The sequence below is a fragment of the Osmerus mordax genome, chromosome 10, assembly GCF_038355195.1.
Source record: "Osmerus mordax isolate fOsmMor3 chromosome 10, fOsmMor3.pri, whole genome shotgun sequence".
NCBI classification, from domain to species: domain Eukaryota; kingdom Metazoa; phylum Chordata; class Actinopteri; order Osmeriformes; family Osmeridae; genus Osmerus; species Osmerus mordax.
This window is the reverse complement of record NC_090059.1, coordinates 5,903,589-5,922,711: the sequence shown is the minus strand read 5'-3', so window position 1 is coordinate 5,922,711 and position 19,123 is coordinate 5,903,589. Positions and strand designations below refer to the sequence as shown.

At 44.7% G+C, this 19,123-nt stretch overlaps 1 protein-coding gene across 3 annotated transcripts in view; it reads right to left on the bottom strand.

Moving 5' to 3' along the window:
* Window positions 1-266: 266 nt before the first annotated feature.
* The window catches only part of zdhhc6 (zinc finger DHHC-type palmitoyltransferase 6), a 33,745-nt gene continuing 14,888 nt past the window's right edge, over window positions 267-19,123 (bottom strand). Inside the window, exons 1-11 of one of the 3 annotated variants that reach the window (XM_067245198.1) lie at window positions 18,847-18,969; window positions 17,555-18,085; window positions 17,277-17,368; window positions 7,048-7,207; window positions 6,448-6,606; window positions 5,622-5,675; window positions 3,007-3,174; window positions 2,833-2,874; window positions 2,488-2,633; window positions 1,283-1,329; window positions 267-1,166 (exon numbers count right to left, since the gene is read on the bottom strand). In XM_067245198.1, the coding sequence (XP_067101299.1) occupies window positions 1,063-1,166; window positions 1,283-1,329; window positions 2,488-2,633; window positions 2,833-2,874; window positions 3,007-3,174; window positions 5,622-5,675; window positions 6,448-6,606; window positions 7,048-7,207; window positions 17,277-17,368; window positions 17,555-17,821 (1,239 nt within the window). In that variant the 5' untranslated portion in view covers window positions 17,822-18,085; window positions 18,847-18,969 and the 3' untranslated portion in view covers window positions 267-1,062. Of the gene's footprint in view, window positions 1,167-1,282; window positions 1,330-2,487; window positions 2,637-2,832; window positions 2,875-3,006; window positions 3,175-5,621; window positions 5,676-6,447; window positions 6,607-7,047; window positions 7,208-17,276; window positions 17,369-17,554; window positions 18,086-18,846; window positions 18,970-19,123 lie in introns of those variants that run through there. The other 2 variants (XM_067245196.1, XM_067245197.1) reach the window with 2 other exon arrangements.

Below are 19,123 nucleotides of genomic sequence, written 5' to 3'. Positions count from 1 at the left end.
CACTCGATTATTCACCCGAGTGTCTGAATACATATTGCATTTACTGTTCAGACCAGCTCTCCATGTGTTGTGGATCAAATGGGTTGTTCAAGGTTTGTACAGGAATGGTAGTCCACAGAAATAGAAGACATGTTAAAAAACAAAAATGAATTTGTGGAAGTGTTAAGCTGCTTCCCAAAATTGTAGTTTCCCTGGAACATTTGATAAAAGGCATGAACATGATTTTTTTTTATGGTGAAATGAATTGTAAACAATGCAACAAAAAAAACGGAGGAATTTGTTTAATTTCTATTAAATTCATACTTTGAGGGTAACGGTTTTACAAAAATAAAATAAATGTTTTAAATGAAAGAGTTTTCTTTTGTACTTTGAAGACAAATTGCATGACAAAGCCCTAGGTTAATCTGGGCTGGAAGCATTGCATAATCAGCATTAAAGGACATTAACAAAAATAAAACGTTCCAGATTCAAGTGATCTCGTAACCAAAGTTGCAATTTAGCTTTGTGTCGTTACTCATACAACTTAAGACTGAAGACAGTTCTTTCTGACAGGGATCAAACTATACTCTTGAAGGTATGACAGTTATCTGCAGATTGTCCCATTGTATAATGTAGTTGTAGTGCTTGCTAAAATGTGTTTAGGTCAATCATTTAAGAAAATTCTATTTGGTTCAAACCTGATACGTGTTCAATTCCAATTTGAAAAGCAACCAAATTCCTTAAGTAAGTAAGTAATTTGCTTGCTTGCTTTTATTCTATCCAGACACCAGTTGATTCACCCTGATGAACCCATTTCAGTATTTGGGGGATTTCTAGAGAAAAAACATTTAGTCAAATTGTTCAAATTAGCATTGCTAAAATCCTGTCAACTTTAGATATCTAAAGAAGATTTAAGGGAATCAACAGGGTTGGTTTAGTCTAGCTAGTAAAAGCAAAGAGAAATGTTGACCTATCCCTTTAATAGCAGAGGAGGCCACACCCAGAAGACAAAACACCATCTGCCTCTACACTTTTCTCCAGGGGTTTACTTTGACACATGCTCCATGTTCAGACTGCAACACATTAATTCACTTTCTTTTCTTCGCTAGTGGTTTCAGTGGTTGCCGTGTCGTAATGGCACTTCTCAACACATCTCCGTGGAAACCATCCCCTCATGCGAGCTCCAGCTAGAGGGTAAATTAAAAACTGGACATTAGGAATGTGACAAACATGAGAAAATTGTTTTACAAGTTCAAGCGAGGAAGCTCTTTGGTGAACTTAATAGCTCATACTTTAACCCTACCATTTTTTAGATTCTCGTCCAGGACTTTGTCTCCGTACATCCACCATCTACAGAAAAACAGAAAGTTTGAGTGATCAGAATCTGTACTGAGAAATGACACATAACTACTTTCAGTTAAATACTACTTATCTCAAGGTAAAAAAGACCCTGATGTGACCTGTGCAACAACAAAAAATGGTGTGTGCATGAAAAATTTTTCAGGTGAGCACGAGAAACTGTGGCGTGTGCACGCATTACGCCAGGGACACACAGGCTGCAAAGCATTGCAAAGCGCCGTGATTGGTTCGCGCTCTGCAGCGATCGATTCGGGCAGCTGGTCAAATTGTTCCGCCAGCCACTTGCGAATTCTGCGGCAGGATAAAATACACCATAATTGATATATTTGGATAAACAAACATGTTATTAAGATTTTACTATGTTAGTTGTAGGTTTTAGTCTATCACTTCATACCCAACTTCACTATGCTGGTAACAAACAGCCAACCATGTGTTTACCCCGATAAAAACTATAGGCTATCTGATCAATTCTTAACATTTAAAAAATAAAAAAATAAATGTAAACCCTGATTGATGATTGCGTTGGCTGTCCAGCCAACAGTCAGTTATTTCTAAACAGTAAACGGTGTTTATTAACAAAGGGCGAGATAGACGAGCTGGCATACACTCAAGCACAAGAGACACCAAAACCTTAGGCTTACATCATAAACCAGCTGAGACATTTTGGAAGATTGACGAAGCAAAGTTTATCATTGAAGTTGAGAAGTAGTCTAGGCCTACATGGAGTTATATGGCAAAAAAGACAAATGTTGCCACATTATGTTGGGATGCTGTTGCGACAGCTGTTGGAATAATAAGTTGCCTAAATATAGCCTATGCCATGTTTATGTACCATGTCAGCTTTAAATTGAAAAAGGAAAGCTCAGAGGAGGTGAAAGGTTTGAAAGGCAACTGCATTTGCTTATTAAGCATATATTTTCAGTGCACCAACATTTCCTTTGTGTACTTGCAATACAAATGCTAACCTCAAATGGTTCTCATGACCCAACCACTATTTCAACCTTCTACGTAGCTCCCTCTGTTTCTATTGTTTGCATTCATATTTTATGATGACTGCATCTCGCTCACCTATCAACTGACTTGCCAAAATGCCTCCAATCATGCATGGCCTAGAGTTTAAGCATGAAAAAGCACTGTGTCAAAACTTACTTGGTGCCCCGGGTTGCAAGAATGGTCTCCCCCTTGCTGAGGGGGATCCGGGGCTCCTCTGTACATGGAGTCCTAAAGAAGGTGTTGATCCCCTTGCTCAGTGGGCAACAGGCCCCATTGTAGTCCTCCACTACCCTGTACTGGACCTGCTGGCCAAGGCACAACCAAAGCAACATTATTCTACCAACACTACGAGCTATGTCATCATACTAAACTGGCTTAGGGCTTAAATATAAACGAGACTTCGTCAAAAGAGGCTAAATTAGAAAAAGATGCGACAACTATTTTTTCACACTGTGGTGCAATGCTACCCTCTGCTGGTAAACAACAATGACAGCTACTTACACTTCTCACCCTCTTATCAGCTTTCTGCTTCAGTTGCTCAATCTGTCAAAATGTATGAATGGAAAAGGATCGTCTTAAAATAGCCTGAATACAGCAAAAGCAGTATTTAAATCAATCTGTCAAATGTATGGACAATTCAACTGTTATTGTTGGTCTCTTATTTGGGATATGTACTGTTAAGGTGTGCTGGTGACACTTCTTGTGGACGGGCCAGTCGATACCGTCACCCTCAGGCATCCCTGACCAGGTGAACACCTGTCTGAAGTTCTCCCAGCGGCTCCCAAGGTCATAGGGAAAGATGAACTCCTCTCCGGTTTGGTAGTATTGGATTCGGTCTTTGGCCTGGGGGTAAAGGGTAAATATACAGTTAGGTCCAAGTATTTGGACATTGACACAATTTTCATCATTTTGGCTCTGTATACCACCACAATGGATTTGAAATGAAACAATCAAGATGTGCTTTAAGTGCAGACTTTCAGCTTTAATTTCAGTGTATTTACATCCAAATCAGGTGAACGGTGTAGGAATTACAACACATTTTATATGTGCCCCCCCCCCCCCTTTTTAAGGGACCAAAAATAATTGGACAAACTAACATAATCATAAATCACTTTTAATACTTGATTGAAAATCCTTTGCAGTCAATGACAGCCTGAAATCTGGAACCCATAGACATCACCAGACGCTGGGTTTCGTCCCTGGTGATGCTCTGCCAGGCCTCTACTGCAACTGTCTTCAGTTCCTGCTTGTTCTTGGGGCATTTTCCCTTCAGTTTTGTCTTTAGCAAATGAAATGCATGCTCAATTGGATTTAGGTCAGGTGATTGACTTGGCCATTGCAGAACATTCCACTTCTTTGCCTTAAAAAACTCTTTGGTTGCTTTCGCAGTATGCTTCGGGTCATTGTCCATCTGCACTGTGAAGCGCCGTCCTATGAGTTCTGAAGCATTTGGCTGAATCTGAGCAGATAATATTGCCCGAAACACTTCAGAATTCATCCTACTGCTTTTGTCAGCAGTCACATCATCGATAAATACAAGGGAACCAGTTCCATTGGCAGCCATACATGCCCACGCCATAACACTACCTCCACCATGCTTCACTGATGAGGTGGTATGCTTTGGATCATGAGCAGTTCCTTCCCTTCTCCATACTCTTCTCTTCCCATCATTCTGGTACAAGTTGATCTTGGTCTCATCTGTCCATAGGATGTTGTTCCAGAACTGTACAGGCTCTTTTAAATGTTTTTTTGGCAAACTCTAATCTGGTCTTCCTGTTTTTGAGACTCACCAATGGTTTACATCTTGTGGTGAACCCTCTGTATTTACTCGGGTGAAGTCTTCTCTTAATTGTTGACTTTGACACAGATACGCCTACCTCCTGGAGAGTGTTCTTGATCTGGCCAACTGTTGTGAAGGGGTTTTTCTTCACCAGGGAAAGAATTCTTCTGTCATCCACCACAGTTGTTTTCCGTGGTCTTCCGGGTCTTTTGGTGTTGCTGAGCTCACCAGTGCGTTCTTTCTTTTTAAGAATGTACCAAACAGTTGATTTGGCCACACCTAATGTTTTTGCTATCTCTCTGAAAGGTTTGTTTTGATTTTTCAGCCTAACGATGGCTTGCTTCACTGATGGTGACAGCTCTTTGGACTTCATATTGAGAGTTGACAGCAACAGATTCCAAACACAAATACCATACTTGAAATGAACTCTAGACCTTTTATCTGCTCCTTGTCAATGAAATAACGAACTCCCTTTATGAGGGAATAACATACACCTGGCCATGGAACAGCTGAGCAGCCAATTGTCCAATTACTTTTGGTCCCTTAAAAAGGGGGGGGGGGGCACATATAAAATGTATTGTAATTCCTACACCGTTCACCTGATTTGGATGTGAATACCCTGAAATTAAAGCTGAAAGTCTGCACTTAAAACACATCTTGATTGTTTCATTTCAAATCCATTGTGGTGGTATACAGAGCCAAAATGATGAAAATTGTGTCAATGTCCAAATACTTATGGACCTAACTGTATGTAAAGAGACAAAAAAGTCGGAAGATTAAAGAATTGCTTTCAAAGTAATATGAAGGAGAGCGGGGTAGGTATGTGTCTGTCTAATGGTATTTTTGTGATGTTGTGACAAAATGCTTTGTGATTGTACTGCAAAGCAATTTTTTATGGGGACAATTAAGTATCTACCTGTATTGTACTGTACCATCATGCTGTTACAGCTCTTATTGACCCAGGGGCCACTCAACACAGTCTAGATCATAGCTTTCTATTTGTTTACCTTGAACTACCACTTAAAATACCAGCTATGTGTTTGCAACACCATAAACATCAAATTCAAGGATTTTCAAGGATTTTCCAGGCCCAATTCCATCAAATTCAAGGACCTAACAGTTTGATACATGGATCAAGGCCAACACTGATCATTTTTACAACGAAAACTAACACGTTTTACAGAGGCTCATGGATAACTAAACAGTGTTACAGTGACGGCAGAGTCCGTTGTCTCTTGCTTTCTCTAAAACAGCAGAGCACTTCAATTTCTATTCACGCACAAACAAATTCAAGCCCCTTCAATGACCCATGTCTACTTATATCTATTATCAAAAACATTCAAAGCCTTGATTTAATTACATTTTTATCAAAACATTTTAAGGATTTCAAGGACCGTTGGGAACCCTGGATAGGCCCCATGTTAGTCAGTTTCAACATTCAAGAATTTATCATCTAAACAGCTGGTATTCTTCAGGTAACTAAATGAAGAAAGCCAATGACGAAAATTACCTTTTCCTCAATCCAGGCCTCGATTGAGGTCTTGTTTCGAAGGATTACTTTTATCTGTAGAAAAAAGAAAAGTGAAAGGAGAGTAGAGTAGTTTTAATAGTTGTATCTTGTTTAGATATAAACTGCTGAGCTCACACAGCAAGTTAGACATTCAGAAGTGAATATCCAGTACGCTTCAGAGAAGAAAAACATATTTGAGTTGAGTAGTTACCACTCACAGGTGTAGTAAATCGAAGATAGTTAAATGCACAATAAGCTCATTGCAATTTTGTGATACAGGATTGTTTGTTATAAAGGTGTTACAAGTTTAAGATATTTTAGTCCCTTTTTAATTCAGTGTCTCTGTCTGATGCTGTTAGGATCTGGTCCAAACTTTTATTCTGTTGACACCAGCATGTTACATTATGGCAACAGCGATGCTTGGCTAACTCGGAGACCGCTATAGCTACCTGACCTTCTCTGTATCTATACGGTGTGATTACTCACATGTTAAGTGTGATATTGCTTACTGATTCTGCTATGGTGTTAATTTTATAACAGATAACACCACACTCATTCTAAATACTTATGTAGTTTGTCAGTCTTCTATGCGCTGATTATGAAAATATTTAATCATGCCAAATGTAGAGAATGTACTAATAATTGCGAAATATGATAATAATTTAAAAAAAGAAAGTTTACAAATTAAATACATTCCAAGGAGTGATACAGATACCCTTCCATTTTTACTATGGTAAAATATTAAGTTGTTAGTTTCATAACATCCATATAGTGCCCATTAATTGGGTACCAAGTATCAAACACTTTACACACAAACATTGAATACCTGTATTACGAACAACATGCCAACAGCAATGGTTGTGCCCAATGCCAACCCTAAGGCAAAGAGAGTGGCGGCAAAGGCAGGCACACTGAATGGCATGATGGGTTGAAAATGTCTGACGGCGCTCATGTCAATCTTCACAGTGCTCCAACCAAAAGAGATCTGCAACAGAGGTGCATCATTTAACAAAAGCACACAACAGCCTCATAATAAGGAAAATATTTGTTATAATAACATATCCAATCATTAAAAAATGGTTAATAGTTCAGTTGGTTTTGAGGTCAAAATGGCCCATGCCCACCCAAAGATATGCTCATGCAGGGCACAAAACAAATAGTTAGGTAGACACACCTCAACATACATCAGAATGAAGGAGGAACAGTACCTCTGAAACAGCTGTACTGATAATAAGCCACCTAAAATGCATTTTTGAAAATGACTTCAAATATTACCAAAGGCAAAATAGGCTAAAAGTCCATATGGATTCTTTTGGAAACAATGTAAACTGTAACTACTTTTTGCTTCGGCTACTTTTAGCTTGAGACATAATATAAAAAACTGGTACACAGCCCATCCAATGTAGTCTAGCACTATCCAACTTACTCTCTCGTAAAGCTGTGTGTACATGGTCATGATGAAAATGATTGCGGCATGGGAACAGCCTAAAGGCGCTAATAACAGGAAGCTAGTGAAGTAGGCATGGTTCTGGTGACCGCAGCAGTTGTTTATCCATGGGCAGTGGTGGTCCATCTTCATCACACACCTAAGGAGAGGAGCAGGGGGAAGAGTTAGTTTACTGTAGCTACTTACAACTGTTAGGGGGACAGTTGTAAGTAGGAAACTACAGTTAACAGTAAAAATGTTTGACAATAAGTAAGTAAGTAAGTAAGTAAGACTTTATTTATATTTACATTTAGTCATTTAGCAGATGCTCTTATCCAGAGCGACTTACAGTAAATACAGGGACATTCCCCCGAGGCAAGCAGGGTGAAGTGCCTTGCCCAAGGACACAACGTCAGTTTGCATGACCGGGAATCGAACTGGTAACCTTCGGATAACTAGCCCGATTCCCTCAGCGCTCAGCCACCTGACTCCCACACTCCCTTATATAGCACTTTTCATACAAGAATTGCAGCTCAAAGTGCTTTACATAAAATCAACAAAAACAATAATACAAGTGTTGATCTAAAACGTTTAACAAACCAAACTAGCCGCACTCTATCTGCGGTCTCTCGAATCCATCTTAGATCCGAGCTGCCACTTGCAGTTTCTAATAAGAAAACAATAAGACAGACTAAAAAATAATAACATATCTTTATATTTTATTTTTGCGTTTATTCGAGGTTGGCGTTTATTTGAGGGCGGCGTTTAATTAGTAAGAGAGATTTAGTGAATTGTAGCTGTAGTGCGACCATAGACAAACAAAAGGTCAAACACAAAGCCTAGTGTAAAATTGAAGCGTGTCTACATTGTGTAGAAATCTGAAGCAGCATGCAGAAACGTTCTTACACTTTGGCTTTCAAACAGAAAGCTGTGCAGAAAGTACTCACCCCCACAGCAACAGATCTGTAGCACGCGAACTTGGGATGATGAAAGCCGAATTCGCGAGTGGCTAAGTCAGCTACCTCGCTATATTGTACACTTGTGATTTACTTGGGTAACAAATACTGTTCTCATTTAACCAATTAAATAACCGTTTTGATTGTTTTGGTGCAGCGTTTAATCGAGGGCGGCGTTTATTACACAATGTTAATTTTTGGTGCAGCGTTTATTCGAGGGCGGCGTTTATTTGAGGGCGGCGAAGTATAATCGAAGAAATACGGTAAATATATTGTAACAACCCTGTGTTGTAGTTATTGTTTTCATGCATTCAGAGTTCAGGGGAGACAGTAAGGTTGGGGGGGGATGTTGGGTAATCTCGCGGGGTTGAGAAGTTATAAATCAGAGCGACTGTCTTGATATCTCTCTCTTGTGTTTTGGCTTGAAGAGTGAGAAGACGTGTTTGATTGACTGTTCGTTGCTAGCGTGCTGGTTAAGCGGCGTGGGCTGTGGCCAGAACAACAGCCCAGTTGTGCAAATCAAGAAAAATAACGGTGGACATCCAAGTCGTCTTGACTCGTTCATACGACCATAGTCGTGGTCGTTACATTGGTGTCAGAATTCAAAGTCGAACTACAAGACGGATCAACTCGGCGCGCGTTAGCGGAGTTCAGTATAGGCCGGTGGCTAGCTTTCGTGTGCACCTTGTCTGAGGTCATGATGTCGGGGGCGAGGCGGAAGATTAAAGAAGAGCCAGGCGATGTGCCTGGAATGCGTAAGTGGGAAGCTCAGACGGCAGCTAAGGTGGAGGAGCTGGAGGGCCAGTTGGCGAAGGTAAAATTATCGGTCAGCAAGATGGCAGAACTGGCGGGGTTCCCTTCGCACCACACGTCCAGGCCGGATGTCGAGCTGACGGAGGCGTTGACGTCAGCGGGGGCGGTCGCGGCTGGACCTAGCCATGTAAACAAAGATGGCGGCGCCCTAGTCCCGTTAGCCACGGTAGCGGTTAAGCCGCCGAAGTTTAATGGACAAGGCAAATGGAAGGTTTTTCTCACTCAATTTGAGCTGTTGGCTAGAGCTGGAAGGTGGTTGGATGAGACTAAGGCACTACAGCTTGCTCTAAGCCTGACAGAGGAGGCGTCGGAGTGCCTGCTGACACTAGCCCCTAGCGAGAGGGGTGACTTCGGGGCGCTTGTGGAGGCGTTGGAGAGCCGTTTTGGGCCGTTTCAGGGCCCCAGGCAACAACAAAATGTCAGCTCAACTCCCTTTATCTGCTGGGGTTGTGGCCAGCCTGGCCACATTCGGAGAGAGTGTGACAGATCCTCCCATCGCCAGGGAAACGACAACGGGTTCTCGTGCAGGGGGCAGCGCGGGCCCACCCATCAGCCCCCGAACCCACAGTAAGGAGAGGTGACACCCAGCAGTGCAGCCAAGGGGACGGAGACCTGCTTCCACCAGTTACGACTGTCCCCACATCCCCGAGTCCAGTAGCTGTGGTGGGACGCACTACCGTGGGAGACTTCTGCAATGTCTGTGTCAAGGTAGAGAGGGTAGAATGTTTAGCCTTGGTTAACACAGGCTCTACAGTGACCCTAGTGTGACCAGACATACTTCCGGCTGGGGTACGGGTGGAGCAAACTCCCGTCCAGCTGCGAACTGTCACGGGTGAGTTAGCCCCCATGTTGGGGAAGTGTCAGCTGTCTGTGACTGTGGGAGGAAAAACTGTGGGGTGTCCAGTGTGGGTGGCAGCGGTGCAGGACCCGTGTATACTGGGAATGGACTTTTTGAAAAAATGTGGGGCCCAGTTGGATTTAGCTTTAGGCACCTTGAAGCTGTCGGGGGGGCAGGGCAGGATTGCCCCTCCATCTTCAGCCAAGCTAGGGGAAACTAGACCAGTCGTCCCAGCCGCCCCCTTGGTCATTGTGCCGTCCCAGCAGCTGTCTCCAGCAGCAACACCATTCACTCCCCATGATAGCACAGGCACGGATAGCCCAGTGGCTGTAAACACCGTGGTCCTCCCACCCCCTCTGCCCAGCGAAGGAGGGGAGGAGGCAATCGACGCCGACGAGGCTATGTGGCAAAAAAAACGCCAGGGTCTGGATGAGGGACAACAGACACAGTTAAAGGAGCTGCTGTTGGAATTTAGACACAGCTTTGCTTGGGGGGAAGATGAGGTAGGGCAGACACACCTAGCTCAGCACGATATAGACACTGGGGACGCCCGCCCTATTAAAATTCAACCCCGTCGTATTCCCCTGGCCCGGAGAGAAGCAGCGGATACAGCTATTGTGGACATGTTGCGGGCTGATTTCATTGAACCATCAGATAGCCCTTGGTCTGCACCAGTTGTAATGGTGCCTAAGAAAGGGGGTAAACTCAGGTTCTGTGTTGACTACAGGGGCCTAAATACTGTTACCACAAAAGACTCTTACCCCCTACCAAGGATCGACGAGTCGCTAGACAATGTAAGAGGGTCTTCGTGGTTTTCCTCCCTCGACCTGCGCAGTGGCTACTGGCAGGTACCCCTCTCACCAGGGGCACGGGAAAAGACAGCTTTCTCCACGGACAAAGGGCATTGGCAGTTCAAGGTGCTTTGCTTCGGCCTCTGTAATGCTCCTGCCACCTTTGAGAGGCTGATGGACAGAGTTTTGGCCGATGTCCCTGGACACGAGTGTGTTGTGTACCTGGACGACATCTTGGTGCACGGAACATCGTTCGAGGGGGCCCTGGGGGCACTTAGGCGGGTGTTAGAGAGGATCGCGGGGGCAGGGCTAAGGTTACACCCTGAAAAATGCCATTTCATGCAGAGGGAGGTGGTCTTCCTGGGTCATCTGTTGGGGGGTGAGGGCATCGGCACGGTGCCAGACAAAGTGGAGGCTGTGAGGGGGTGGCCAGTCCCAAAAGAGAAAAAAGAAGTTAAGAGCTTCCTGGGGCTGGCATCCTACTATCGCAGGTTTGTGAAGGGGTTTGCTGGGATAGCAGCTCCTTTAAATCACCTCCTCAAAAGGGACATGCCTTTCCAGTGGACTGAGGGACACCAGCGTACATTTGAAGCTCTCAAACACGCCCTGGCGGAGGCCCCTGTCCTGGCCGCCCCGGACCCGAAACGGCCATTCATCCTGGACACGGATGCAAGCAATGAGGGCTTGGGGGCTGTGCTGGCTCAACAGGGTCCGGATGGAGAACATGTAGTAGCATACTACAGCAGGACATTTGATAAGGCCGAGAAACGCTACTGTGTGACCAGGAGGGAGCTGTTGGCCGTTGTTGCAGCAGTACGCCACTTCAGGTACTACCTGGGGGGCCTGCCGTTCATGGTCCGGACGGATCACTCAGCCCTGCAGTGGCTTCTCTCCTTCAAGGAGCCAGAGGGTCAGATCGCCCGCTGGCTGGAGGAGCTGCAGCCGTACGTCTTCAAGGTGGAGCACAGAGCAGGTCTCAGCCACAGCAATGCAGATGCTCTGTCCCGACGGCCGTGTGCAGAGGACGGCTGTGGTTACTGTGACAAACGGGTGGCACGGGAAAGGGAGCTGTGCAGGGAGGAGGGGGTCACTGCCACGGTGAGACAGCTGGGGTTGACAGAGTACAGGGCACTAGCGACTGTGGGCACCGGGGAGTGGAGACGTGGCCAGGAGGAGGACACAGAGCTGCGTCCCGTTCTACAGTGGGTGGAGGAGAAGAGGCGACCCCCATGGGGGGAAGTAGCTCCTCTATCCCCTACCACAAAAGGGCTGTGGGCTAAATTTGCAGTTCTTACAGTGGCAGAGGGAGTGCTCCAGAGGGGGTGGGAAAAAACCAGCTTCGGGGCAAACCACATGGCAGGTAGTGGTGCCTAAACAACTGCAGGAGAAAGTGTTGCAGCAGCTACATGGGGGAGTAGGCGCGGGACATTCTGGGCTTTCCAAGACGTTGAAACGCGTGCGTTAGGGCTTCTACTGGACCAGGCACAGGAGGGACGTGGAGGACTTTTGCAGGCAGTGCGATCAGTGTGCAGCTAAGAAAGGACCGCCGGGCCAGTCGCACGCTCTCCTACAACAGTTTCCAGTAGGGGAGCCCATGGAGAGACTGGGGGTAGACATAGTGGGGCCGTTTCCAATCACAGACAGTGGTATCGGGTGGATTCTAACTGCTATGGACTACTTCACCAAATGGCACCACAGTCTATTCACAGCGACCAGGGTAGGAACTTCGAGTCCCGGACGTTCGCTGAGCTGTGTAAACGACTAGGGGTAGAAAAAACGCGCACTACCCCGCTGTGGCCTCAAAGCGACGGGTTGGTTGAGAGGTTTAACAAGACATTAGGGCAGCAACTGGCTATTGTGACCTCAAAACACCAGAGAGACTGGGACACTCACTTGCTCCCCAGCACTACTAATGTTAGGTCGGGAGTTGCGCACTCCAGCCGAACTGACGTTTGGCCGCCCCCCGGATGACGAGGACGTGTTCGCACCTGGCCCGAATTACGCTCGTCGCTTGCAGAACAGGTTGGAAGTGGCACACAACTTTGCAAGAGAGCAACTTGAGAGTGCAGGGGTGCGTCAAAGGCGCCACTATGACTCACGCTAAAGGAAGGCACTTTGGAGCGGGTGAGTGTGTGTGGTTTCACAATCCCATGCGCAAGAAGGGGCGATGCCCGAAGCTGGACAGTGCCTGGGTGGGACCCTGCCTGGTGTTGGAAAGGGTGGGGGAGGTAACGTACCGTGTTGAAGTTCCACCACAGTGGAGGAAGGTGGTGGTACACCGGGACCGGTTAGCTCCGTACAGAGGGAGGGATACAGTGGTGAATGGGGTTGAGGACCCTGCTGTGCGCTCACAGGAACAGCCTAACTCAGAGACTCTAACGCATCCTGAGCCTGGGGAGGGGGCTGCCTCTGCGGGGGCTGCTGGAAACGAGGACTCCACTGTGCACCCACAAGAACAGGCCAACCTAGAGACTCTAACACAACCTGAGCCTGGGAGGGGGGCTGCCTCTGCGGGGGGTGAAAATGACATTGGGCCAGATGAGGGGTCAGGGGCTTCGCTGGTGGGAACCACAGGGAGGCCCAAGAGACAGACGCGACCCCCGGGTCGTTTTAAGGATTTTTCTTTGTAACCCTAGGGTTTAGACAGGGGGGGGGGCTATGTAACGACCCTGTGTTGTAGTTATTGTTTTCATGCATTCAGAGTTCAGGGTAGACAGTAAGGTTGGGGGAGATGTTGGGTAATCTCGCGGGGTTGAGAAGTTATAAATCAGAACGACTGTCTTGATATCTCTCTCTTGTGTTTTGGCTTGAAGATTGAGAAGATGTGTTTGATTGACTGTTCGTTGTTAGCGTTTACATTTAGTAATTTTTAGCAGACGCTCTTATCCAGAGCGACTTACAGTAAGTACAGGGACATTCCCCCCGAGGCAAGAAGGGTGAAGTGACTTGCCCAAGGACACAACGTCATTTTTGCACAGCCGGGACTCGAACTGGCAACCTTATGATTACTGGCCCGATTCCCTCACCGCTCAGCCACCTGACTCCCATTAGCGTGCTGGTTAAGTGGCGTGGGCTGTGGCCAGAACAACAGCCCAGTTGTGCAAATAAAGAAAGATAACGGTGGACATCCAAGTCGTCTTGACTCGTTCATACGACCATAGTCGTGGTCGTTACAATATATACACTCACTGGCCACTTTATTAGGTACTAGTGATGTGTCGTTTGTGAATGATTCGTTCATTTTGAACGAATCCTTACAAGGAGTCGGGAGTAACGAGTCCTCTCAAAGAGAGATTCGTTAATTTTCTCGTGGTCGCGCATCTGGAGAGGTAACCGTTTCCTCTACTAAACCAATGCAGGTCACGTGAAAAATGATCCAAAGATCCGGATCCGAAGACCCAGTCAAAATGAACGAATCATTTCTGTTTCCTCTAGCTACCAGTTCTGAGCCTATGCAGGTCACGTGAAAAAGGATCCAAAGACTCGTACCCGGCAGAGGAACTAAACAATAGGTGAGTTCGACATGGACTGACTTCATGCAGCGCTGCAGCCGGCTGCAGGCGCCTGAATTGAAACAGTGAATTCTGGTTAGACTTTTTGTCCGACTTGAGACGGCGCCGAGGCTATGTCACTGTGACGTAGCCATCAAAGTACCGTGAGATCGATTCAAGAACTGCCAGCTGTGTAGCCGAGCGCATTTTCTCAAGAGCAACTGCACGGGTTCTAATGACGACACAGCTATTTAACCCTCGTGCTGCCTTCGGGTCACATGACCCAAAGGTTCATAACGAACCATCGTTGTGTTTACCCAATTTTACCCAATACAAAAACAAATAAAAATAATTTTCTTTTAACCATTCCAATGTGGGGGGTCTGAGACAGCCTGACAGTTAAAAGAAAATGCTTCACTTTGTTTTTGTATGAGGTAAATTTGTCGCAATACGACGGTGGGTCACAATGACTGATGGGTCAGAATGACCCGAAGATAACACAAGGGTTAATGATTGGCCAGACTCACACACAACAACTTTGACGCGTGTTTTGTAATTATTCTGACACCTTCAGTTTCGCCAATGCTCAAATCCGGACCAAACAGTTTAATTGAATTAAAAAGAGTGTTGAAGAAAGGGTTTTAGTCCGCCTCTTCACTAACGGAAAGACTAAGTTTATGTTATAGTTTGCTGAATGATGAGATGACTTCTATTTGTCCATTGTTTATTACATGCTTGAGCTGGACTTAACAAAACAGCCAACGTGCGTTCCCTGACGCCTCACACACTGAACCGTGTATAACACCTCGGCCTTGTTATTAACCCCCAAACAGTATTAGTGCGCGGCACTATATACTACAGTTTAATTATAAATAAAGTAAAGTAAGCAAACAGTGCTTGATTGGCCATGGCTGACGTCAATGCAGCAAACCACGAGAAGCTGGAATGTCCGACTTTACAGAGCCGTTTTCAACTCCTCCCCGACTGCAAGCGGCTACTCTCGCCGGTCGTTTCATGAATCCGCAGTCCATGTCGAAAGCACCTATTGATCCGAAGACACGGTCGGGAGGTGAACGATTCGTTCATCTGCCAAGTACGAGTCTTTGGATCCTTTTTCACGTGACCTGCATAGGCTCAGTACTGGTAGCTAGATCAAACAGAAATGATTTGTTTATTTTGACTGGGGCTGTGTCTACTACTGCGCACTTTACTAAGTACACTGCAATACAGTGCACTGCAATACAGTGCACTTACATCTGTAGTGCACTCCGTCGCTGAGTACTGCTGTCTCAAATGGAACACTTAAGTTAACCACTTGGCGGGAAGTGACGGACGCAAATCTGATTGTGACACCCGCGAATCTACGGCGAATCTGCTCGCGAGTCATTTCGTCCGCCATTATTTTAGAAATGAAAAGCTGCCGAAAGGGCTTCTCCTCTTCCGCTACGTAGCCAATATGGCGCCCGTTTAGGGCGAGTAGTGTCCATCGTTGTACACTGCATTTTTTGACCGTTTGCTGTGCGTCATCCGGGTACTTTCATGCACTGAATTCTGCTGGTTCTGTCAGTGTAAGCGCCCTAAGCACTGAAAGTCGGTGCTCGAAGTGCACAGTAGTAGACACACCCTGGGTCTTCAGATAAGGATCTTTGGATCATTTTTCACGTGACCTGCATAGCCTCAGAAGAGGGAACAGAAATGAATTTGTTTACCTCGTTCACTTTCGCGTGACTAGGTTTAGTAAGACGTGAAAGATATTCGTTCACAAGTAATAATTACAGGTTTCCTTATTTTAACTTTTTAAAATAAATGTACGAATGACTCGAAAAAAGTATGTTCCTTTTAATGAACGAGATTCAAAGAACCGAGTCCGTAAAAGGATTCGAACTTCCCATCACTACAACTCACTTGTACCCGCTGAACCCCCTTTTGCCTTAATTCTTTGTGGCATACTTTCAACAGGGGTTGGAATTGGAAACATTCCTCAGAAACCTTGGTCCACGTTGACATGATAGGATCACGCAGTTGCTGCTGATTATTTGGCTGCACATCCATGATGCAAATCTCCCGTTCCACCACATCCCAAAGATGCTGTATTGGATTGAGATCTGGTGACTGTGGAGGCCATTGGAGCACAGTGAACTCATTGTCATGTTCAAAAAAACAGTTTGAGATGATTTGAGCTTTGTGACATGGTCCATTATCCTGCTGGAAGTAGCCATCAGAAGATGGGTACATTGTGGTCATAAAGGGATGGACATGGTCAGCAACAATACTCAGGTAGGCTGTTGCGTTTAAACGATTCTCAATTGATAGTAAGGGGCCCAATGTGTGCCAAGAAAGACCAGGCAACGTTTTTCCAATCTTCTATTGTCCATCTTTGGTGAGGCTGGGTGAATTGTAGCCTCAGTTTCCTGTTCTTAGCTGACAGGAGTGGCACCTAGTGTGGTCTTCTGCTGCTGTAGCCCATCTGATGGTTGTGCGTGAAAATCCCAGTAGATCAGCAGTTTCTGAAATACTCAGACCAGCCTGTCTGGCACCAACAACCATGCCACGTTCAAAGTCACTTAAATCACATTTCTTCCACATTTTGATGCTTGGTTTAAACTTCAGCAAGTTGCCTTGACCACGTCTACATGCCTAAATGCATTGAGTTCCTACCATGTGATTGGCTGATTAGTTATTTGTGTTAACAAGCAATTAAACAGGCGTACCTAATAAAGTGGCCGGTGAGTGTATGTGTAACGAGTGTATGTATATCTCTCGTTTATGGCATTTCATATTTATTTGGACAGGTATAGTGATGAGCAAAATGAGTTGTATGGGAGAGAGGGGGAGAACACGCAGGAAATGGCCCAGGCTGAATTTGAACCACTGCCCCTGCAGAAAGGCCTTAGCCTATATGGTACATGCACTTAACCGGTTAACCACAATGATCAATATCACAAATATTTCATGACACTGACAACAGCAGTTCATCTGTGTTAAGAATCAGTCTTAATAATGATCACAACAAGAATGCATTCAATTTCAGCAGTTAAACATGAGGTGGGTCACAAACAAAATAGTGTCAGTCATTAGTAATCAGTCATTAGTATCAGTTTTCCCCCCAAGCGCATCACCGTAGCAGAGCATTTCAATTCAGACCATTTTAACACCAGTAGAAATATGACCTGCCCTAATTAACTCGACTTATAGAGTATCTTCAAATTCCTTCCGCATAAAAAAAGTGAAGCAAGTTTCTTTAGAACCTTCTACAACGATTACTATGTTGATCTCTCAAAACACTACTATTATAATCAACTAGACACTAGAACTACCACTGACTACATTGGAAACCTACCTGTTGCACTTGCGGCAGTGGTGAGATCTTGGGGACTTGTAGCCTTGGCACAGTCTGCAGAACTGTAAATATTGGGTGTCCTGTTGTTTTTCCTGTTTGAGGTTAAACAGTCAGACACACAACGTTGAAAACATGTTAGCTCACATCTTGAATTAAGGAGTAGGGAGAACAAGCCAGGAGTTTTAATGGAGGGATAAGCTTGACAGTCATGCTCTACAGAACATGAACGGAACATCAAAAGGGTAAGGGACTACACACAAGGGAAGCAAAGCCCTTACTGGTTTCCATCCCAGCGGTATGTATCCAGGGCCAACAAACATGGCGTTGAAGTAGTTGTAAAGGATGAGGACAGTCCAATTGATAAGCATGATAAAGTTGACACTGCCTCCTGTAGTGTCCAGTGGCCAATACCAGATAACGGAGTCCAATATCGCCATTGAAGAACATATGGCAATGACTGTGAGAGCTATGACTGGGCCCCAGTGACACAACCTCCGAACCTCATGGAGGTTTTCAAATGTCACTAAAGCTGACAGAAAGTTCATGGTTTAAAGTTGAGTGTTTTTAGGGTTTTGGAAAGGCGTTTGTGAGTTATTTGAATACAGCACACAGAGAACTTGGATACCGTGCTCTTTACTGCTATCTTTAAAAAGTCAACAATAACAGTAAGCATATTTCCTCCGGTCTTCTGAACACCCAGCAAACAACTGGGTCACAGAGGCTTTCCCAGTCCAAGAGGTCCTTGTATTAACAAAACGCGGCATCTTGCTGCTCTTGCACTATCCCTTTGAGAAACACATGTTGCCCATCTGTGGGGATAAGGAAACAAATGTGACACCCTTGCAGGTTAATGGACTTGTTTGTAGATTAGCATTTAACATTTGATATAACTGTACAATTCACATATTGAAAACACAACCAAAATATCCAACACGAATTTAATACAATTCAATTGCATTAGCAACTGAGAAAACGGAACTCAATTTGGCGTTCAAATGTGGCGCTCCTGATCTTAAAACGATAAAAAGTAGATCTCAACAATTTAGCGGTTTATGGAATACGATAGCAGCTAATACATCGGAAAACTCGCGGCGACTCCTGCCATCTCATATCCGAAATTGAGAATATTTTAAACTAGTGCAGCCAGGAGTACTAGGCTAGCTAACTAGCCAGTCAGCTAGGCTAGCTATCTAGCACCCTTGCCTTGGTACCACCTATTGTTGAGACCACAAGGGGAATACTGAAATATTGGCTAGCTATATATCTTTTTTATAAATAGTAGTAACAGTAAAATAGGTAAAGACATAATACTGTCAGTGGATCTGGCTAGCTATGTAAACATTTAGATTAGGTTAGTTAGTTGGCTGGTTAGAGCTAGCTAGGTCGTCATAGCCATGTTGCTATGATGAATGTTTTTCTAGAAACTCGTTCGGTGTTTGCGTTATTACCTTGACCTAAAAATGCATATTCTTACTGGAAGACCAAAGCATTTCACATTACATATGGTAAAAACACCAACAAATATATGCACTGTTTTATGAATGAGGTAAAAACTGTCTCTTTAAATTACCATCCTGCCACTTCCTTTTCTTACCCCCTTCGATTGATACGTCCTGAATGTGTTACCACATCTATTAACCTCCTGAAAATGTATGGTACCACGTTTGGTTCACTAACACGCTGAACTTTTTATAATATTTATAGTTATAAATAATATTCTGAACAGCTAATTATAAAATAGTCATATGTGAACACTTTTATAGTGAACACGACAATTCCAGTGCCAGGAACGGAAAATATTGAATTAGCTAACCTTCCATTCTTACCGAGTATATTTTGCTGTAACA